The 22,230-nt window shown below is 43.1% G+C and overlaps 3 protein-coding genes across 20 annotated transcripts in view; 1 reads left to right on the forward strand and 2 right to left on the reverse strand.

Moving 5' to 3' along the window:
- The window catches only part of LOC128265914 (protein sidekick), an 80,301-nt gene extending 62,984 nt beyond the window's left edge, over nucleotides 1-17,317 (forward strand). For 2 of the 18 annotated variants that reach the window (XM_053002144.1, XM_053002152.1), the window contains 11 exons: nucleotides 2,939-3,058; nucleotides 3,306-3,461; nucleotides 6,617-7,048; nucleotides 8,127-8,324; nucleotides 8,864-8,881; nucleotides 9,056-12,292; nucleotides 12,384-12,665; nucleotides 12,858-12,881; nucleotides 13,329-13,649; nucleotides 13,713-14,047; nucleotides 14,813-17,317. In XM_053002144.1, coding sequence (XP_052858104.1) covers nucleotides 2,939-3,058; nucleotides 3,306-3,461; nucleotides 6,617-7,048; nucleotides 8,127-8,324; nucleotides 8,864-8,881; nucleotides 9,056-12,292; nucleotides 12,384-12,665; nucleotides 12,858-12,881; nucleotides 13,329-13,649; nucleotides 13,713-14,047; nucleotides 14,813-15,055 — 5,366 coding nt within the window. In that variant the 3' untranslated portion in view covers nucleotides 15,056-17,317. Of the gene's footprint in view, nucleotides 1-2,938; nucleotides 3,059-3,305; nucleotides 3,462-6,616; nucleotides 7,053-8,126; nucleotides 8,325-8,863; nucleotides 8,882-9,055; nucleotides 12,293-12,383; nucleotides 12,666-12,857; nucleotides 12,882-13,328; nucleotides 13,650-13,712; nucleotides 14,048-14,812 lie in introns of those variants that run through there. The other 16 variants (XM_053002146.1, XM_053002154.1, XM_053002153.1 and 13 more) reach the window with 13 other exon arrangements.
- Nucleotides 17,318-17,560: 243 nt separating this feature from the next.
- LOC128265916 (uncharacterized protein DDB_G0290587) lies at nucleotides 17,561-19,417 on the reverse strand. Its single transcript, XM_053002163.1, has 3 exons — nucleotides 19,296-19,417; nucleotides 18,679-18,740; nucleotides 17,561-18,620 (listed from the first exon to the last, which is right to left on the reverse strand). The coding sequence occupies exons 1-3, from the start codon at nucleotides 19,311-19,313 to the stop codon at nucleotides 17,750-17,752; spliced, it is 951 nt and encodes a 316-aa protein (XP_052858123.1). The 5' UTR covers nucleotides 19,314-19,417; the 3' UTR covers nucleotides 17,561-17,749.
- Nucleotides 19,418-20,414: 997 nt separating this feature from the next.
- LOC128265910 (uncharacterized) lies at nucleotides 20,415-22,230 on the reverse strand. Its single transcript, XM_053002139.1, has 2 exons — nucleotides 20,807-22,230; nucleotides 20,415-20,514 (listed from the first exon to the last, which is right to left on the reverse strand). Exons 1-2 carry the CDS (start codon nucleotides 22,228-22,230, stop codon nucleotides 20,415-20,417), a joined length of 1,524 nt encoding a protein of 507 aa, XP_052858099.1.

Raw genomic sequence — 22,230 nt, forward strand, 5'->3', positions numbered from 1 at the left:
CATTAGAGTTTCAAGTTGATTGGTCTACGACATGCCATGCCCATAAAAATGAGTTTCAAATTCCTTGAGTAAATTAGTAATGTTCATATAGTTACTTTGGCTATTTAAATGGCCTTAAGCCATTACAAAAAATAAAAGTCTCTTGATATAATATATTAAAAAATATACGAAAATATTGTACTTGAATGATAGTTACGAAACAGATTTTTAATTTTTATAATTAAATTTTAAACATCGAAAGGCTAAACGTCTTATTAATAGTTCAACATTTTAGAATAGTTGTGGACTTGTTTTGAATCTATACACTTAATTACCTTCAATTCGATAAGATCCATTGTAAACCAACGCTTAAGAGCTTATTTCGATTAGCCAGAAACTTTATATCAAAAACTGTGCAGCTCAAAGCGAGGCGGCCCTTGAAAAGCGATTCTTTTTATGCTTATTAAAATAAGGAAAGGGCGCTTTGCTCAAAGGGAAAACTGAAACGAAAAACCGTTTAAGCGGTGCCAAATGGGGTGGGCGGAAATTTTAGAGCCGGGCACAAAGGCAACGGCACGAGGGCTAAAAACAATTCGCATGCTAATGTTGGACTCTGGAACGGGTGGCCACTTCAATGGCCAAGTAATGGCAATTATTGCCATCGCACGCCATTGCCCCCCAGTTTTCCACCCAGTCCACCACACCGCCACCCATTTTTGCCACTTGCCCAGCTGAGTGAGCGTTTTATTATGACTTTAAGTTGATGGCGCGGCCTCTTTAGTGGGTCAACTCGAAATTAATTACAGCCAAACCCGTTGACGAAGGCAAATGAAAATGGCCCAAGTGAGTGCCTATACATTAAAGAAGATATTTCAAAATTTACCATTTATTTGATGCACTTCTAATGCAAGAAAATCCCATAATTAATTGTAGGTTTTTTAAATTATATGTAACTATGATCACTTCACTTCAAAATGTTTTTTTTTGTTTTGTTTTGTTTTGTTATTTAATTTATTTTATTTCTCTTTGTGTACATATGGCGTATACTCAATAAACATTACGTATACGCTCCGTTTGATTATTGGGCATAAATCATTACTTGCCAACTTGACTTCGATTTAGTTAAAATTTATGCTAAGCACTCAGCCTAGATGCAGGTTTTTTGTTTTATTTATTTATTTATTTTTTTTTTTGGTCTCCCTTGGCGAATCCTGCCACAAATTGTTTCTCCTTTTCTTGGGAGGTCCTTTCCGTGTTTTTAATATTCGCCTTGCGTGAGCCATAAAAACCGGGCCAAGGGACATGGAAAGTTGAAGAAGGTTGGTAACTGACCACCGGGGCAGCTTAAGCACATTTAACACGTTGCCCGGGCAAAGGAGTTATCCGAGCTTACGAGTATATATATACTATTTATATAGCCCTTAAGTTTTCCATACAAAAATTAAACACGATATGATGTTACATTCTGTGCAGCTTAATTGTCCTTTAAGTGCATTTCATACAAAAGTTACTTGTTGTGACCCTTGAGAATCCGCTTAATCATAATTAAACCGACTTAAAGTTGGCCTACCCCTACATTTTCCCTTTCTTTTATTTCATTTGTTAAGCAGAGTTGATGTCTTTATGATTTTACGCAGCAATTGCAACTGCTGCAGTGAGCAATTAATATCTTAATGTGGCAAGGAGCCTCGGTGCTTTTATTGTAATTTTATGCACTTATTTACATAAGCGTAGTTAACGGGAATGCGCCATCATGCGAAATTATTGCGAATATTATTACATTTGCCCGCTCTTGCCCGGTGCGAGTAGCACAGTTAAAAGCAGCCTCAGTTTCGGCCTTGGAACGCGTGCCATTTGGCCATAACAATGAAAACAGGCAAAAACAGCAGAAACAGCAGAAACAGTCAGCTGCCGTCGTGCCACTCAAAATCCAATAAATAATTTACATTAACCAGCGGCAAGTGAAAGGACGAGAAATAAAGCCAAATGTTCTGGGGAATGGGAGGAATCGACGTCGATACCTGTGTACTATATTACAATATATACCCACCTGATGCGACGACGAAGGAGGCAGCATGATTAATTGGCCAGACTTTAATTTGGTGTAATCATAATTGCAAAAGTCAGCACCCAATGAAGGGCAGAAAGTGAGTCAATGAAGCAGTCAATCAAAGAAAAAGAATCAATTACAATCAATTTATGGCTCAGCTGATGGACTTTTGTAATGCACTTAATTAGGGGTAAAATATATGGGAAATCTTTGTTTATGATTAAATGGTAAATATAAATAAAGAATATGGGAATTTTTGTACCGTATTAACTCAATATATGCTGAAAGTACACCACTACGGTCCAATAAAGCTGTTCAATTTTTTGCTGTCGATGGGCAAACAAAACTAATTTGTCACGAAAACTCGCTGTAAAATTGTTCTTTGCGTACAGGGCATAAAAATAGGTAATAATAAGACAATATAAACATTTTAAAACGATAATAAAAATCAATTCTATGAAAAAATGTCGTTCGCTGAACAGCTGCAAAAAATGCAGTAAATATTTGATTTTTGAAAGAAAAGCTATCACAAACTACCCACTAAAAAACTTTCGTTACACATTTAATATTAACATTCAAATGATTTTTATCACGTATTTATCATGTTTTTGTGCCTTGAATTATTTAATAGTATATTTCATAGGCTTACCATATGTAAATATCCCGTATTGTTTATTCATCAACAAGTTTGCAGTAGATTTAATTAAATTAATTATTGTTTCAGCCTCACAGATTTTCCTTAGAATCTGAATAAATAAATAAAAAAAACATCCACATCACCCCACAACACTAACACCTAACCTTACTTTACCACTAATTGCGTTGAATCTAGCCTAAAACCTACAGTGATTTTACCTTCAAAGTTAATTGTGGTTTAATTGTAATTGAATTGAATTTGATATTCTGCAGCATCGGCTCCGATTATGGAACTGCCGCCCCAGAATGTGACCGCCTTGGATGGCAAGGATGCGACTATTTCCTGCCGTGCTGTTGGATCACCCAATCCCAACATAACCTGGATTTACAATGGTGAGTGTTGCAAGGCTACATTCCTTAGAGCATGTCCCACTAATGATGATGATGATGATGATGATGATGATGATGCTAATACCATGTCGTTCTCTTTTGTTTTGCTCGCTAACCAACCAACCAACCAACCAACCAACCAAACAACTTGTAATGCTAACAAAAATGCTACCGTACTCGCATCGTGCCACCAACCTGTCAAATAACCCGTCCAATCAATCCACCTGCCGAAACAATGCCTGAAATCCAGAGACCCAACTGGTGGACATATCCAGCCGGGTGCAGATACTCGAATCGGGCGACCTGCTCATCTCGAACATCCGATCCGTGGACGCGGGTCTATATATCTGCGTGCGGGCCAACGAGGCGGGCAGCGTCAAGGGCGAGGCCTATTTGAGTGTTTTGGGTGAGTTTTCCAGTCCTTGTTTCCGGTGCGAGGATAGCATCACCTCCCATGATGAACAATTTAATTGCCTGCCGCTCCAACCGTCTGTTAGTTTCAAGTGCGTCTGTCTAGTCGGTCGCCTTTGAGTGTCAGCGTTTTAGTTACCGGGTCTTTCGAGGATTTTATGTTTTATGTAGCACGCAGTCCCTTTTAAACCCCTTAACAGAGGAGCAACTCTAGCCCCGAGCTTTAAGCCCCATTTATTTAAAGTATTTAAGCTGGTCCAAAAGCATGCAACGTTTAAACTTTGCTTGCCATTAGTTTCACCCCTTACAAAATAATCGCTACAAAATGTACTTTTATTCTCTGCATTTTTAGTTTGGCTCACAATTGTGTTTTAGGTTAACCCTTGTGTATTTTGCAGATTTACTTAAGCGCTTTATTAACTGAATAGTGTGCTTATTGCTAATTGCAACAGCAATATAAATTTGAAAAAAAAAAAGTTTTAATAGCATCTGGAATTTATTTTGTACATTTTACGTAATTTGATAAGATTAGAATTAAGCTAAAGTTAACCTTAAAATAGCTTAAAATGCTGCCACTCATTGATTGATATATATATAAGTCAAACTAAATCCGAGTTACGGTTTTACTGAAACAAATGTGAGCAAACTAAGCCTTTTAGCACAAATATATTCAATTCGTTTATAGGATTAAATTTTAGCCACTCCTTTTTTTAAGCGTCTTACTTGAGCAGAATATTTTGTTCTCGCCACATCTCGCCTTAACAATCGACTCTCCATCAATTGTTCAATTGCAGAGCCTTGATGTTGGCACATTCTGCGACTGTTACTGAAATGCTGTCATCCGCCCAACGAAACTCTTGTGTAACCACAAAGAGATTCAAATTGACTTTACTTAACAAAAACTTTCTCCATTAGACAATTGTTTGTGCACCTGTTTTGGCTCCACTCACTATTTTTTATGCATAGCTATCTCTCCATTGCCATAAGATTGGCAATGACATTTTGGTGCACAAGCAGAAAAATATTACTTTTTACTGCTGCTAAAAATCTATGGATATTGTGTATGGAAAAGAAAATTATCGAAATAATTAGGTAACTTCGTTCCATTTCTTGCTAAATGGATTTGCTCACCGATTTGTTCAGTTTTTTTTTCCCGTGTATTTGTATGTAGGTTAACTGTGCGTTAGTGTTGTCCCTAACATCGCATCAAATCAACTAAAATGCATGGTCCAATGATAATAATGTATGTCATCAAAGCCGCAGCACAGCCACAGCAACAACAGGACAGAATAATAATGCCAACAACCAAAACGATGGGTTCCGTTTGAAGTGCTCCCTCCTGGGCAGCGTCAATTGCTTTTGGGATAATTCGAAAAATATTCAGCCATACATTTGCGCACATGTGTCTATGTTAAATGTGCATATGGCTTTGACTTTTTGCGTGAGCGCCAGAAAACTAGAAAATCCAAAAGCTTCAAATGATTTTTTTAAGGGCTTTTGTTGTTGTTGCCTGCCTGCCTGCCGCTCTGCTGCTGTCCATTGTGTTGTTTGTGTAATTAAAGTTGATTTGCACATGCAATATTTTTGGCCCTGAGCACACGAGTGTGTTGTGGTGTTGTGGTGTGGTCCTAAAAGGCCGCATCAATGTGCGGCTAATTGGCAAAACGCCGGAATGCTGGCCGTGGACTCCGGACTTTGGCCACCGGCGGCGCTGATGGCAGTTTTCCATCATCCCTTTAACCCAACGAACCGCCTCCTGGCTTTATTTGTGTGTTGCATAAAACACAGTGCCCAAGTCCGACAAAGAAATAAAAAAGAAAGACGCAAAGAAGTTCATTGTAGGCGCATAACGAAGTTTTAAATACTCTTTTTTTTCGAAAAATGTTTGTCATTAGAGGCATTTTTCTTTCGAACAATATTGCAAAAACATTTGGCGCCCCCTGGTGGACCGACTTATAGTATCTAATCAGTTAGCCATCTAAAATGACGTATATAGTTTAAATAGTTCGAAAAATTATCAATTGCCTATTACGAAATAATGTTTTAAGCCCAGTTTTGAATTACCCCGTTATCCAGAGTATCCACTACTGACGGCCGGTTAAAGGGGTAGACCAGGTTCATTTGTGAACTTTTCGCTACCGCTATTCAGTGCAGTGCAGTGCAGTTCATCTCATCCCATATGGGGAACAACTTGGCTTATGGCAAACAGACCGACAACAACAAGAACAACTATAACACCAGCGGAACCCAACACCACCGGCAGAACCACCATACAGCACCAACAATGTCTGGGCCACGGGGCGCGTTGAACTTTTGATGCATGCGGGCCACCAAGTGACTGAAATGGGCTAAAAAAGAAATGCCAAGCGAGAGCAAAGAAAAAAGGAAGAAAAAGCAAAGCATAAAATAAATAAAATCAAAAGAGAAAGCCATACATAAAGGGAACAAACGAAGGGGGCACATGCCTGCAAGTGTGCTGTGTGTGCTCAAAGACTATGAAATACCGTTTGATATGAAACAGATGAGGAAACTAAAAAACGTTTACTTGTGGTAGCAATCAATGTAAATATAATATAATAAATTAATGTCTTGCTTAATTAAATAAACATATGAAATATAAATTTATAGTTGGTAGCAAAGATTAAGTAGTAACAAAGATTTTAAATTACCTAAAGAGGAGTTTTAATGTGTGCAGTAAAAAAAAAAGGTCGTCTTTCATAGTGTAGCCACCAGACAGCCAGATTCAATAAATTGTTGCATATTTACCGATCTACCAAAAAAGGACTCCCCAAAACCCACCGAATCCAGGGTGTTTGCCATACAGGCTTTGTGTGTCAGTTTTGGGGCCTTTAAACTTCATTTCCCTCACCTGCTCCTTGGCGCCTTGAATTCTCTCCGGGCTAAGGGATAAGCCAAGGGAGGCAGTTGAAAGACTAGGAGGAGGAGGATGTGTCGTCCGGTAGAGGGGCAATAAAAGTGGGCGGAACTGTCGCGACTTGTCATTTGCCACACGACTTGCGGGTCGTTTAATCTGCATTGCCGTGTTGTTAATGTGTTCCATCCCTCCGGTCTACCGTATTCCATAGCCTGTCTCCTGTCCAGAGAAAGTCCTCTTATTTTTGTGCCGTTTTTTCCTCTTTTTTCCCGCAGTGCGGACACAAATCATCCAGCCGCCGGTGGACACAACGGTGCTGCTTGGCCTTACGGCCACCCTGCAGTGCAAGGTGTCCAGTGATCCCAGTGTTCCGTACAACATTGACTGGTATCGCGAGGGTCAGTCGTCGACGCCCATCAGTAATTCGCAGCGCATTGGCGTCCAGGCGGACGGTCAACTGGAGATCCAGGCGGTGCGGGCCAGCGATGTGGGCAGCTATGCCTGTGTGGTCACCTCTCCCGGGGGAAATGAGACGCGGGCCGCCCGCCTCAGCGTCATCGAGCTACCATTTCCGCCCAGCAACGTGAAGGTGGAACGGCTGCCGGAGCCGCAACAGCGCAGCATCAACGTTTCCTGGACACCGGGATTCGATGGCAACAGTCCAATATCCAAATTTATTATCCAGCGACGTGAGGTCTCCGAATTGGGTAAGTCTCGTTTTGGCCACTTTTATCTACATACATATTTTTCGGTAGCGTAGAGTTTGTGGGTTGCGGTGGTTTTGGTTAGCATTGGATTTATGACTTATGAAAACGGAGGGAAAGGGTGAAAGCGTACACGGTTGCCATTTATAAGCAAAAATGATGGGACAGAAAAATGTGGCCACATCGCAATATATACTGAGTCACATATACTTTTATTGTATACAAAACAGAAAACTCATTAATGTTAAGTATATATATAGTTATAAATTGATTTGATTTGAGTTGATTTGGTTTTCTACAATCTCATTTTAGATACTTAATTCAACTGAAAATACATTAATACTACCTAAATACAATTTTATAGATTTTTCTTAAAAGGTTTAAGTGTCCTGTATTCATTGGTTAGATATTAATAATATTATGAACACAACGAATGTTAGTTTAATCACACAGAACAGAATGCATGTTTCGTTGGTGTTCAATAGAAAACTTGAACACGAGGACTTTAAAATGATTTGAATTGTTTACCGACAGGATCAGCACACTTTAGATATTTATATCTTATCTACAATATAAAGTGGCAACTGTTGGTTAAATTACAGTTCAAGAGGAACCATCAACCACCTCATTTAGTTAGGAACTCATTACAGACAACACAAAGGAAACCAAGATTTTGATGCGTTTCTTTTGTTCTCTCTTTTCTTCCATTTAATTTACTTTGAACACCACCAAAAACTGGAACGAACCGAAACATTTCGAATTGTAAATTAATTGTTTTATATATTGTATTTATTAATGATAACTTATTTGTACATTTGTTGTCTTATTTTCGATTGTAATTTGTTGTTTTGCACTTTGTTTTCATCGCGATCACTACAACATCAACAACAACAACAACAACAACATCACCACACGGAACACGCTGTATTCTACACACTTTTCACCAATTTATAATATACCACACATGTGGTTCACCAACTATCGTACACCATAACACCAATCTCTATCTCCCATTCACCCCCACTCACTACACCATAAAATTCCCGCCTGCTGTTTTTTTCCAAACACATTAACATCACAGAAAAATTCGTAGGTCCAGTTCCAGACCCTCTGCTCAACTGGATCACCGAACTGAGCAATGTCTCAGCGGATCAACGATGGATCCTGCTCGAGAACCTCAAGGCCGCCACCGTCTATCAGTTTAGGGTTAGTGCCGTGAATCGCGTAGGCGAGGGTTCTCCATCGGAGCCCAGTAATGTCGTCGAACTGCCCCAAGAAGGTAAGTTATCCCGCCAGATCCCGCAAATGATCCCCGCTTCTAGGATTTTTGCATCCTCATTTTGTGCATCTCGTACTTGTATCGTAACGTATATTGTGTGTGTGTTGTATTGCTTTTCCTAAGTTAATTTACAATAATTTGTGTATATTAATCAGAAACAAATTTTTGTTATTTATTGAAATCTTATTTGTTCATAAACCAATTGAAAGCTTTTGTATTTAGTGCTACATTTTTTTTTCTTATTAGATGGCTTAAAGATCGAATTAATGTCTTTAAATAGTTTTATTTAGACTTCTCAACATTTTATTTTTTTTTACTAGTTTAAAGACTGATTTTTTAATTTATATCTTACTTTGTTCCTACTGATTATAATTAAGCATTAAATTATATACATACTGATATATAGCCCAGATATAGCTCTGTATAGTGTAAAGAACTAATGCTGAATACCCTGTATATGTATTGTACTCTTAACTGCTATCGTTGAAATCACGAAAATGAAATTTGAAAATCGCCGTTGGTCGCTCGCCCGCGCGTAGAGTTTCCGCTTCACCGAGGTATATACATATAGCCCAGATTCACGCCCCCTTAAAACGCCACTCACACGAATCACACACACACACACACACACAGATAAAAACAAAAAATCCCCAGAGAGAAGTACAGACTCTCCATTAAATGGACTTTGCGTCTTTAATAAATGTCCACTAATAATGTTTTTTTAAATTTAGCTCCTTCCGGTCCACCGGTGGGTTTTGTTGGATCCGCGCGCTCCATGTCGGAGATTATCTCGCAGTGGCAACCGCCTTTGGAGGAGCATCGCAATGGCCAGATCCTGGGCTATATCCTACGTTACCGCCTTTTTGGCTACAACAATGTGCCGTGGTCCTACCAAAATATCACAAACGAAGCGCAACGCAACTTTCTGATCCAAGAGCTGATCACCTGGAAGGATTACATTGTACAGATAGCGGCATATAACAACATGGGCGTGGGTGTCTACACCGAGGGTTCCAAGATCAAGACCAAAGAGGGCGTACCCGAAGCACCGCCCACGAATGTGAAAGTGGAGGCCATAAATTCAACAGCGGCCAGATGTCGATGGACACCACCCAATCCGCAGCAGATAAATGGCATCAATCAGGGCTACAAGATTCAGGCCTGGCAACGTCGGCTGATCGATGGGGAGTGGAAGGATATCGAAAGGCGCATGATGACTGTGCCCCCGAGTTTGATCGATCCACTGGCGGAACAGACGGCCATACTGGGAGGTCTGGAGAAATTTTCCGAATACAACATCAGTGTGCTCTGCTTTACGGATCCCGGCGATGGTGTGGCCAGCGTTCAAGTGCCAGTGATGACCCAGGATGATGTGCCCGATGAGATAACCGCTCTGCATTTCGACGACGTGTCCGATCGGTCGGTGAAAGTTCTCTGGGCACCACCACGCTTCTCCAACGGTATACTCACGGGCTATACGGTTCGCTACCAAGTCAAGGATCGTCCGGATACTTTGAAATCTTTTAATCTAACAGCGGACGATACCGAGCTGACGGTCAACCAATTGCAGGCCACCACGCACTATTGGTTTGAGATCTTCGCGTGGACACGGGTTGGCAGTGGAGCTCCAAAAACAGCCACCATTCAGTCTGGTGTAGAGCCAGTTCTGCCACATGCACCCACCAGTCTAGCGCTATCCAATATCGAAGCCTTCTCCGTTGTGCTACAATTCACGCCGGGCTTCGATGGCAACTCCAGCATTACCAAGTGGAAGGTCGAGGGTCAGACAGCGAGGAATATGACGTGGTTCACCATTTGTGAGATCAATGATCCCGATGCTGAAACCTTGACGGTCACTGGCTTGGTGCCATTCACCCAATACCGGCTGAGGCTGAGTGCCAGCAATGTGGTTGGCAGTTCGAAACCCTCGGAGGCCACCAAAGACTTCCAAACCATCCAGGCCAGGCCCAAGCATCCACCATTCAATGTAACCGTGAGGGCAATGAGTGCTCAGCAGCTGAGAGTTCGCTGGATTCCATTGCAACAAACGGAGTGGTATGGCAATCCCCGGGGTTACAATATATCCTACAAGCAGTTGGTCAAGACCCCGGGAACCGTCAAGTACTTGCCCCGTTCGGTGGTAATCGAAGATCACACAGCCAACTCGCATGTGCTGGATGGTCTGGAGGAGTGGACCCTGTACGAGGTGATAATGAATGCCTGCAACGATGTGGGTTGCTCGAAGGAGAGTGGCACTGCGATAGAGCGAACCCGTGAAGCTGTTCCCAGCTATGGACCCCTGGATGTCCAGGCGAATGCCACATCGTCCACCACGGTGGTTGTGCGATGGGGCGAAGTGCCGCGACAACATAGGAACGGTCAGATTGATGGCTACAAGGTGTTCTATGCCGCCGCAGATCGTGGGGGCCAACAGGTGCTGCACAAGACGATACCGAACAATGCCACCTTCACCACTACCCTCACCGAACTCAAGAAGTTCGTGGTGTATCACGTTCAGGTCTTGGCCTACACGAGATTGGGTAATGGTGCTCTAAGCACTCCACCCATTAGGGTACAGACCTTTGAGGATACGCCTGGCGTTCCGTCGAATGTGAGTTTTCCCGACGTCACCTTAACAATGGCCCGCATCATTTGGGATGTGCCCATGGATCCCAACGGAGAGATCTTGGCCTATCAGGTAACCTATACCCTGAACGGTAGTGCCATGCTGAACTACAGTCGAGAGTTTCCACCCTCCGATCGGACATTCCGAGCCACCGGTTTACTTCCCGAAAAGTATTACAGCTTCAGTTGTACGGCCCAAACGCGTCTGGGATGGGGTAAGATAGCCACTGCCCTGGTGTACACCACAAATAATAGGGAGCGACCGCAGGCGCCGTCTGTGCCGCAGATATCACGCAGCCAGATTCAGGCCCATCAGATCACCTTCAGTTGGACACCGGGAAGGGACGGCTTTGCCCCACTTCGTTACTACACCGTGGAGATGCGCGAAAATGAGGGCCGATGGCAGCCACTGCCAGAGAGAGTGGATCCACTACTCAGTTCCTACACAGCCTTGGGTCTGAGACCCTACATGACCTACCAGTTTCGTATACAGGCCACCAATGATCTGGGCCCATCGGCCTTTAGTCGGGAAAGTGTGGTGGTGCGAACTCTGCCCGCTGCCCCGGCAGCCGGAGTTGGGGGCCTAAAGGTGGTGCCCATCACCACAACATCGGTGAGGGTGCAGTGGAGTGCCCTGGAGACGGGAATGTGGAATGGTGATGCCGGAACTGGTGGCTACAGGATTCTGTATCAACAGCTTTCTGACTTCCCGACTGCCCTGCAGTCCACACCCAAAACCGATGTGCACGGCATCAATGAGAACAGTGTGGTGTTGTCGGATCTGCAACAGGATCGCAACTATGAGATTGTGGTGTTGCCTTTTAACTCACAAGGTCCTGGACCGGCAACGCCCCCGGCAGCGGTTTATGTGGGCGAAGCGGTGCCCACCGGAGAACCGAGAGCCGTTGATGCAGCCCCCATTTCCAGCACCGAAGTGCGTTTACTGTGGAAGCCACCCAAGCAGAGCATGCAGAATGGTGACATCCTGGGCTACAAGATCTACTATCTGGTCACCTACTCACCGCAAGCCTTGGAGCCCGGTCGCAAGTGGGAGGAGGAAATCGAGGTGGTCTCGGCCACAGCCACCTCGCACAGTCTGGTGTTCCTCGACAAGTTCACCGAGTATCGCATCCAGTTGCTGGCCTTCAATCCGGCCGGAGATGGACCGAGATCAGCGCCGATCACCGTGAAAACACTGCCAGGAGTACCGAGTGCTCCGCTTCATCTTCGATTTTCGGACATCACCATGCAGAGCCTGGAGGTCACCTGGGATGCACCAAAGTTCCTCAACGGCGAGATCCTGGGATACTTGGTCACCTACGAGACCACCGAGGAGAACGAGAGTAAGTTCTAACCATCTATCATCTAGTTTATCTAGGGATCAGCGACTTATTTGATTTGAATCATACAAACAATGATTGTTTTTACCCACAGAGTTTAGCAAGCAGGTGAAACAAAAGGTATCGAATACCACACTTCGTGTGCAAAATCTGGAGGAGGAGGTCACCTACACGTTTACGGTCCGTGCTCAAACGTCCGTGGATTACGGACCGGGTGTGAGTGAGAATGTGACGACTGGACCCCAAGATGGATCACCGGTAGCGCCGCGTGATCTCATCCTGACCAAGACGCTGTCCAGCGTCGAGATGCACTGGATCAATGGGCCGTCGGGCAGGGGTCCCATTCTGGGCTATCTAATTGAGGCCAAGAAGCGAGGTAAGTTTGTCGCGTTTTCCCTACTGAAAATTGTAGAACTGGTTTTGGACTTGCATTTACCACATGATCTCTTCGTATTCTCTTTGGATCTCCCCCTAATTTGCATTCGATTACTCTTTGGTGACTTGGTTTCTAAAATGACAAATTCTTTCCAAAAACTATAATAACATAAATACTCCTTTGCTTGCGTAGAAAAAGGAGAGCCGTCATTTGTTTGTAAGTATTGCAGTGCCGTAGAAATTAGAATTTAAGTAATCATAGTAACACAGTAATAACAGAGCTACTCAAAATTAATTATTTCACATGAATAATCCCATCCTGACCGGAACTATATCATTAATTATGACTGACTTGACATTAACCAATATATAATAGCCTAATAAAATTAATACATTAACTGATTATTCTCCAAATTTCCTCATTGGTATCAGTCCAATAAATTCAAATTCAAACTTTATCTATTTGAAAACCTAATAATAAATAAAGCCTTACTAAAATTAATACATTTATTGATTATTTTCTAAGTTTCATCACTTAACTTTTGCGTTCCTATTTACCTAAATCAATATAATTTCCTGAAATTTAGTTGACCGTCTTTAGTTTGCCACAATATTTAAATAATTTGCAATCGGAAACTTTACACTTATCTCCTGTCAATCACAGACGACTCCCGCTGGACGAAAATCGAGCAGACACGAAAGGGCATGATGCAGGACTTTACGGTCAGCTATCACATTTTGATGCCCTCGACGGCGTACACATTCCGGGTGATTGCCTACAATCGGTACGGCATTTCGTTTCCCGTGTACTCCAAGGACTCGATCCTGACGCCCTCGAAACTGCACCTGGAATACGGTTACCTGCAGCACAAGCCCTTCTATCGGCAAACATGGTTCATGGTCTCTCTGGCGGCCACTTCGATTGTGATCATTGTGATGGTCATTGCAGTGTTGTGTGTCAAGAGCAAGAGCTACAAATACAAACGTAAGAAGGGGCTTGGGATTGCAATAACAAAAGAATTGCGCTAACTAATTAACCAACTTACAGAGGAGGCACAAAAGACTCTGGAGGAATCCATGGCCATGTCCATTGACGAGCGACAGGAGTTGGCTCTGGAGTTGTATCGCTCTCGTCACGGCGTCGGCACAGGCACCCTGAACAGTGTGGGCACTCTGCGCAGCGGCACATTGGGAACCTTGGGCAGGAAGTCCACCAATCGACCACCGCCGGGTGTCCATCTCGGCAAGAGTCCGCCACGCCCCTCGCCCGCCTCCGTGGCATACCACAGCGACGAGGAGAGCCTAAAGTGCTACGACGAGAATCCGGACGACAGCAGCGTGACCGAGAAGCCCTCGGAGGTGAGCAGTTCGGAGGCATCGCAGGTGAGTTGAGGGAAAAACAGAGACCAAGTAAAATATGCCAACGAAATGTAGAGCGAATGTCTTCAAAAGACTGCCAACTAAAACAGAACCGTAGTTAACTTGAATAGACTGCTTTTAAGATAGTAATAACAAACCCTACTAACCCAACTGAATTTCAAATTCATGCTAACAAAATCTATGTGCAGATAATGTCTTTAAAGGACTGCTTTAAGAGAATCTAACCCAAAAGAAACAAAACCAAATTGCAAAATTGGTTAATTTAAGATAACTTGAGTATTTATATTAATAATTTAATTAATTTTCAAATTCTTGCAAACAAAATCTTTTTAAAGAACTTTTATTTCAAAAACTGTCAATTAAAACAAAACCAAATTCCCAATTGGTTTTTTTTTTTTCAGTTAACTTGAATAATAAACCACATAAATTTTAAATTCATGCTTACAAAATCTATGTAGAGAAAATGTCTTGTAAAGACTGCCAGCTAAAGCAGAACCAAACTTTATGTTAAGATTGTAACTAAACCTACTAACCCAACTAAATTTAAAATTTATTATGGTTTTTGAAAGCAACCAGCAATCAATATATCATAAACAAACATATTTTACTAAGGACCGTTTGCCTGCTTGATGATTATTATGCTCAAGACATGTGGACTAGATTGTGTTTCCCTCATGTTTTTCAGTTTGTATAATGGCTTGAGTTTTCAACAATGAAATGTATGATTGGAACGACAATTAATTTGAATATTTTGCATTTATTTTGCAGCACTCGGAGAGCGAAAACGAGAGCGTACGCAGCGATCCGCACTCCTTTGTGAATCACTATGCCAATGTGAACGACTCGCTGCGGCAGTCGTGGAAGAAGACCAAGCCGGTGCGAAACTACTCCAGCTACACCGACTCAGAGCCGGAGGGCAGTGCAGTGATGAGCCTCAATGGTGGCCAGATTATCGTCAATAATATGGCCAGATCGAGGGCACCACTGCCCGGCTTCTCGTCGTTTGTCTGACAATCAACCGAGTTCTAAGATCTAAGCACCAGTAGCAACGGCACCGTCATCCGCGAGACCTTTGTCTAGGTTTGTCCACGACGAGGAAAACGAAGATGAGGATTGGCATGAGGATGTGGATGAAACTGAGAAGGCGACAAGGTGATCCGGAAATGGGAGACAGAGCTGGGGGCTTGGCTGGGGGTGAAACGAATCGAATTGAATCGAATCTACGATCAACATATGGAGGAGGACACCCACATCCACACCCACATATCAGACTGATCCAGCAGGACCTCCGGCCCTCAGCCCCTCCAGCTCTCCGACGATGCGCTGCTACAGGGATATATATAAATATATACATATTACTAAATAACAGACATTCGCTTAGGTTATCCTGTATGCATTTAGTTATAGTTTATAGTTACGAGAGATCTGAGATTTGCGAGCATTTATGTACTACTCACACTGTATTGTGGGTGTTTGTGTTTTAATGTTCTTGTTTTAGTTGAAAATGTTTTTATATATATGTATATGGAAGTGTCTCTTGGGCCTCTTTAATCTGTATCATTTTTAGTACTAGGCTCACAAGACATTTGCATTGATTGGATATTTTAAATTGAGACAAGAAAACTAAAACACCAATACTCAGTAGAGTGTGAGAAGGGCATTAGTTTTAGCCTGTGTTTTACCACTGTGTTTCCCAGCATGACTTTGCTCCTATTTTTTAGTATTTATTTACGAGTGTGCATTGTGATTGCAGTGCTGTCCGCCACGCCTCCAAGCAATGGCATTTAATCGAAAAGGGGCGCTATCGAATCGAATCCGGATCCGGATCCGGATCCTGTGATAAATCGATTCGTGGCGTCCGGTAGAGTTATACAAATGATTTCCAAGTGTGTTCAGGGCGTGTGGCAGGCAGCTTGAACTTTTTTGAGTGACTGTGAGTGTGCGAGTGATCTACATACGCGTTTAGTCTGGCGCAATCTCATTATATTTAAAACGACAAAAGGTTATGTTTTATGTTTATTTTTTTTTTTTTTAATTGTGTGTGCGATAAAAACTAGTTAATCTAGAAGTTTGAAGTTTGAAGGCGAGGACGAAACACCGATGCAATCGGTGGTGGTCTAAGTAGATAAAACGAAGAGAAAAAGTTCAAGAGAAACACAAAACAAACAAGAAAAAAACGACATGAGAAGAAATGCAAAAGAAAAACAAATAACCATATCTTATAAGCAAAGATAAATGTAATTTTTTTTTTTTTTGGACAGGCAAACAGAGGAAGGCTATAGCTATTTGGAATGAGCAGAATATCTAAAGAAGAAGGCTTAGGATACGTATATTCATCAGATATATTGATAGGCCATATTAATGCAATTTCTTTACCACATAAGTCCACAAACGAAAGCAACTGTAACACACAAAGCAAAACAAGCAAACAAACAAACAAACGAGCAAACATGCAAACATTAAGCAGACCTGCAAAAAAACACAAACAAACGAGGAAAAGATTCTATACGAGCGCATGCGCAGCAGACTTAGCACTAAGTACGATCCGTACGATCTTAGTAGTAGGTAAGATGCATTTTTTTTGTTAGTTGGGGCCCAGTCCCTCCGGGGGGACTACGCCCAGGTACTCTAGCTCGTAACTCTTCGATTGTTCAGACCCCCAAGCTTAGGTGTAATTGTACTCGTAATTGTATTTGAATGCAGTTTATATTTATGACTATATTTATATATCGATGTATGTATACATGTATATCTAAAAACTTAAACGACTGATTATATATTTTCCCCCGATTAGTTGTACACTTAACTCCTTTTTGTATTGTACTACCTATGCATTAACTACGTTTAGACCACTTTGACGCCCCCCCCCCCCCCCCCCTATCCCCAACCCCCCTCTCCGAAATGAAAATCGGAGTGGAAAACCGGCGGAGTTTTCAGCGAATCGCAAGCTAATTTCAACTTCAAAGACTCGAAGCACAAGTTCATCTAGTTAAGTAAATGTAATTGTAATTGTTGAATTGATGATTGACGGATAGGCGTCCTCCACTAATTGAGGGTCAAGTCGTTCGATGTGGAGGAAAGCGGCTTTTAGGGATCGATAAGAAGAAGGATAAGGATAAGGCGGAGTTCAAGGATCTTGGCTCGGGGCTAGTTGAAATCCGTACAGCAAGCGCAAAGTATTAGAATATTGATAAATACAATTTAAATGTGTAAATGTAATTGATGGAGCATACGAATATGAATCAATAAAAGAACATGAAATCAATGTGAAAACCAATGTCTTTAAATTTTATAACATGGTTATCCATTAAATTAAACTAATTTTCTTATTATTCCAGGCCTTTGCTCTTTATTTTAACATCTATAAATACTAGTGAAAAAAAATGATGATCTTTCGGCAGGCATTTGTTTGTATGTACAGGGATATCCCAGAAATTTCGCACAATTTTACACACGAAAAGTTCATTCTTAGGATGATTTTTTTTAAGGTTTTTGGGTCACTAAAACTTGATATTGGCTTGCAAATTTGTAGCCCACTTTTAGGCATTTTTTTTTTCGTTTTTTGCGCGTTTGTTTAGTCAAAATTGAAAGTTCCTGTGACACACGATTGAAAATTGTTTGAAAGAGATTTCTGGGACACCCCCGAGATAGTGACAAATCAGTCGAGGAGTGGTGCTTAATACTACGGATGCGGGCTGAACTAAATTAGGCGGGACTATATGAAGTCGTCTCCTGCGTTTCCGGCTGGTCCTTGGTGGCACCCTCCTCCTGTCCCTGCTCCTCCTCCCCGTCGTCCTCCTCCTCCTCTCCCTCGCTTTCTGTCTCGCCATCAGCATCCGCTTCCACTTCCACTTCCTTGCTATCGATGTGACGCGCCACCGGCTGGGACTGGTAGACACTGGTGGATGTGGTGGCCAGATGGGGAGACACTGTGGCCACCGGCGAGGATGAGACCAAACTGGGCACACTCACTGGACACATGCAGGGCACAAATTGGATGCGACTGCCGCTGGCGCCTTGATCCGACAACAGATTATGATGCGACGACTGGTAGTTAAAGTAGTCGGGATACGGATACTGGGGCCTGCCGTTGTAGAGGTTGCTCAACCGGCGATTGTACGTGGGATATTCACCAAATCGCATCAAACTGGAAGTGGATGATCCCTCGGAGTAACTGCTACTGGTTGATCTAGGCGGTGGTGGTGGTGGTGTTGTCGTCGTAGTTGTAGTGCTGCTCGTTGTCGTCGGTGCCGGAGTGGTGGTCGTCGTCGTAGTAGTCGTCGTTGTCGTCGGCGTGGTTGTTGGAGCTGGAGTGGTGGTGGTGCTAGTGGTGCTACTGCTACTGCTACTGGGCAATCCCGCCGGAGGAGTAACTTCCGGCCGGGACAAGGAGTCATGTCGCCGGGCAGCCGCATAGCTGGTCACCGCATACGGATCGTACTGGCCACCGGGAAGCAGGGGTGTCTGGGCAGCTCCGAAGCCAAAGAATCCGGGACCCAGCGGCTGATAGGTGTACGTGCGGAAGTAGGTGAGCGGGATGTGCTGCAGCACCGGAACACTTGGCTCCCTGGTTTCCCTACAGGACACAGGTGAGTTGCAAACCAGTCTTGCGTTACATTTCCATATCTACTCACGTTGTTGTCTTTGGCCACCAAAAGGCGTTGGACAGTTGGGAACCAGCCAGGATTACAGCGATCTAAGAGAAGGAAATAGGAAACATTAATAGGCAAATCAGGGATAAATATAAATTTGGGTATGTCCTTAATTTTTTTATTTAATAAAACCACGATATAGTTTAATAATTCCTTGGGCTGTGATATTTATAAATCATTCTTAATTAAGTTAAAAGTGATATTTATGCAAAAATATTTTTTTATATTAGGGTTACATTTTAAGTTACTAGCTAACTTTCAGTATTTTTAATAGCCGCAGTTCGATAACTGAATAATTGCGACTTTTTGATAAATTAAGAATTAATGTATTCAAAAACTACATTTTTAGTGATATTCCCTTAAAAACTTATTTTCCTTACTTGGGGTTAATTTGTAATTGGTCCTTTTAATACTATTTACATTCAAAAAGAAATTTTAATTAAAAAGCTAATTTCAGTTAGTAATTTTTTTTTAAGTCGCACTTTTGTGAGTGTTTACGATTATTATCACTTGTTTTTGGTTAAAAAAAATGTCCTGTTTTTTTTTTAATATTAAAGGATATTTTAAAGCCAATCCTTTGTCCATTCTATTTCACATACCACAAAATATAGACACATTTTATTTGTACAGCACACTTCACTGCGATAATGTCCCTCTATCCTTGGGGAACAGTTTAAAAATTTGAAAAAAAAAAAGGTAAGCGATCCACTCGCGTTCGCGGTTGCCTTTGTTCTAAGCCCAATAAGAGAAACGGCCCGAGCTTTTATAGCCGAAAAATAAAAACTTGGAATGGGGATCGCTTGGGATCGATTGTGTGGCCCATGGCGCTGCTGGGCAGAACAGAAAAGCCGCCACCAAGCGGGTTTTTCCTTCAGTAGAAGAGGGGAAAATGGGAAATTTAGGAAGGGGGGAGTATAGAGTTTGGAGTTTTGGAGTTTGGAGCTTGGAGTGAAGACCCCTTGTAGAACTACGAGAAAATTAATTGCAGGCTGCAGAGCGAAAACTAAGCTGGGAAATCAATAATAATAATGAACAGGGTTGAACAGCAACAACATGGAAAGGCGGATCATTGACAAAGTGATTGAATGAATGATGGACCCACTGACGCAAAAGGAGGCGGGGTACTACACGGCCCTTGAAAGGGCCGCATCCATTCGATTGGCCATAAAAATTTGTGTTGATGACTTTTCTGTGGACGGCACCCTCCCCCTTACTGCTTTTTAACACATTGAAATTTTGTTTTTCTTTCTGATTTTCTATGTTTTGAGTTCTGGAATTTGGGTCAGTCGACGCCTTCGATTTGCACGATGCGTTATGCAACTTTGGGCCATCAGTATCAGTATCTCAATCGAGAGTGTGTGGTGTGGTTCCCATTCTTCACTTTCCAATTTACGATCGCCTTTTCAGGGAACAAGAGCCCGACTTTTTTGTTGACCAGGAATTTATGACTGCCCTTTATGGCTTGTAAAACGGTTCCACCAGGCGACCCATTACAATCTAAACTGTCTCATGGTTCCATCTAAATGGCTATATATATGGAGAGGCGTTAATGGTCATCTCGGGATCACTGTCATAATCACAATCTTTCACTGGTTAATTTCGAGTTCTAGGTTCTTTTTCCCCCGATCCATCCAATACCCCAAATGAAACCCCAACTTGTGCATTATCTTTAATCTTCGGTTATTCTTCACTTTTAAATGTATGACTTATAAGGGGTTCTATCTGCGGGGTCTTAAGCTGTTTTCCATGTACTTGGAGGTATAGTACTTGGTCGGATTATCCGACGATCCCAGTGAGCGGTGGTGGGGTCCCTTGTAGCTGAAATATAAGAAGGATTCGTATACTGATAAAAAAAAATCGAAAATATATAAAAAAAACATCTGTCTGTGGAGTTCAAAAGTTTGATCAAAATAAATTTATATTTAAGTTTAATATTGTTTATATTTTAAATTAAATGTTCAGGTATTAAAATATATTCCAAAAAAGTCAAATAAGATATTACTCATATATATAGGTATATAAAATAATAAAAAACCACAATGAAAGAAATTCCTAATCAAATCATTTTTTTACCAGTGTACATAGTGAAAGATATAGAAACCCTACTCACCGTGAATTCAGGATAAACCAGGTGCTGGGCTCCCGTTCCGATGAGCTTCTCGCTGAGCGATCGCTCTTCTCGAGCAGATTCTTGGATGGATTTTGGAGCAGTTTACCCAGCGTATAAACTGGAAAGGCATAGTATTCCCTTTTCAGTGCATAACGAGAGCTCTGTCGCACAAGTGGTGGCACTGGTGGTGGTGGTGGTGGTGGTGGACTGCTGCTGGTGGTCCGATGCTCCTCCACCATCGGTCGCTCCAGACTCTCATCGATGTAGACGATCTGGAAGGGCTCAGTGCTGCTGCTGCTGGTGGTGGAGGTTTCCGTTTGCTCGAGTGGTAGTTCCACTTCCGTTTCGGCTTCCTGTTGTGCCAGCCAGTCTGGTTCATCCATCTCTACCTCCGCCTCCTCGTCGAGCTGGTTGCTTAGGTCTGCCAACTGCTGATGCTCCACCAGTTCCCCAGTTTCGCCACTTTCACCAGCGAAATGCCGGTGATTGCTGTGGCTGTGACCAGTGGATCGACGCAGCACAGTCTGCCATTGCATCACTTCTTGGGGCGAATGGAATGCCTCATACTGCTTGGCCTTCTTCCGTTTCCGCTTGCCCAGGCGGCTCACCATTTCCTCGATCCTGGGCAGCTGCGTCTCATACGACGGAGGAGGTGGAGTTGGCGTGGTAGAGCTAATCGTGGGCTGAGTGCTGCTGCTGCTGCTGCTGCTGGTGCTGGTGCTGGTGCTAGTCAAACCCGGATCGCTGACCGCCTCATGGGCATAAAAGGGTATTAGGGTCAGGTTCATCATCTCCCGTTGTCCTGGCACACGGAATCGCTGGACAATCGGCTTGGGCCGAAACATGGGCGTCGATGGTGGATAGAGGACTTGACCGGGAACTGGTTCCTGCATGGGATATCGGCGCCGGCTCAGCATGGTGTTAAGTATAAGCTCGCCCCTGGTTCCATTGTACACGAATATGGGGTAGTTATCCCGGCCCAATTGCAGCGAATTCTCCCCGGGACCATTATCGAAAACGGGCAGATGACGACTTCCTGCTCGTCGGTGACTCCTGCTTTTCGGTATCGCTGGTTGCACATACTGATGGGGCAACTGCAGCCGATGATGGGGCCTCATGAAGCGTCGCTGGGGCAAGGAGGAGGTGGGTCTCCGCGGAAGAGGAGGCGGAGGAGGAGGTGGTGTGGCCGGTTCATCCCGATCTTCATGTCGAACCAGAAAGGTAATGGGCCCGGGCTCAGGACCTCGCCCTCCCCTTCCCTGCCGCCGGATCATCAGCGGTGACATCCTGGTTGTCGTTTCATAATCCGCCTCTGGGCGATCCAGTCTTTGCCTTTTGGTCAGCCCGTCTTCCAGTATCCACAGTGGCCGATGGCCCAAGGTTACCCTTACCGAAACTAGAAAAACAATCCAAGGCACCTCCAT

Source organism: Drosophila gunungcola, unplaced genomic scaffold, assembly GCF_025200985.1.
Source record: "Drosophila gunungcola strain Sukarami unplaced genomic scaffold, Dgunungcola_SK_2 000176F, whole genome shotgun sequence".
Taxonomy (NCBI): domain Eukaryota; kingdom Metazoa; phylum Arthropoda; class Insecta; order Diptera; family Drosophilidae; genus Drosophila; species Drosophila gunungcola.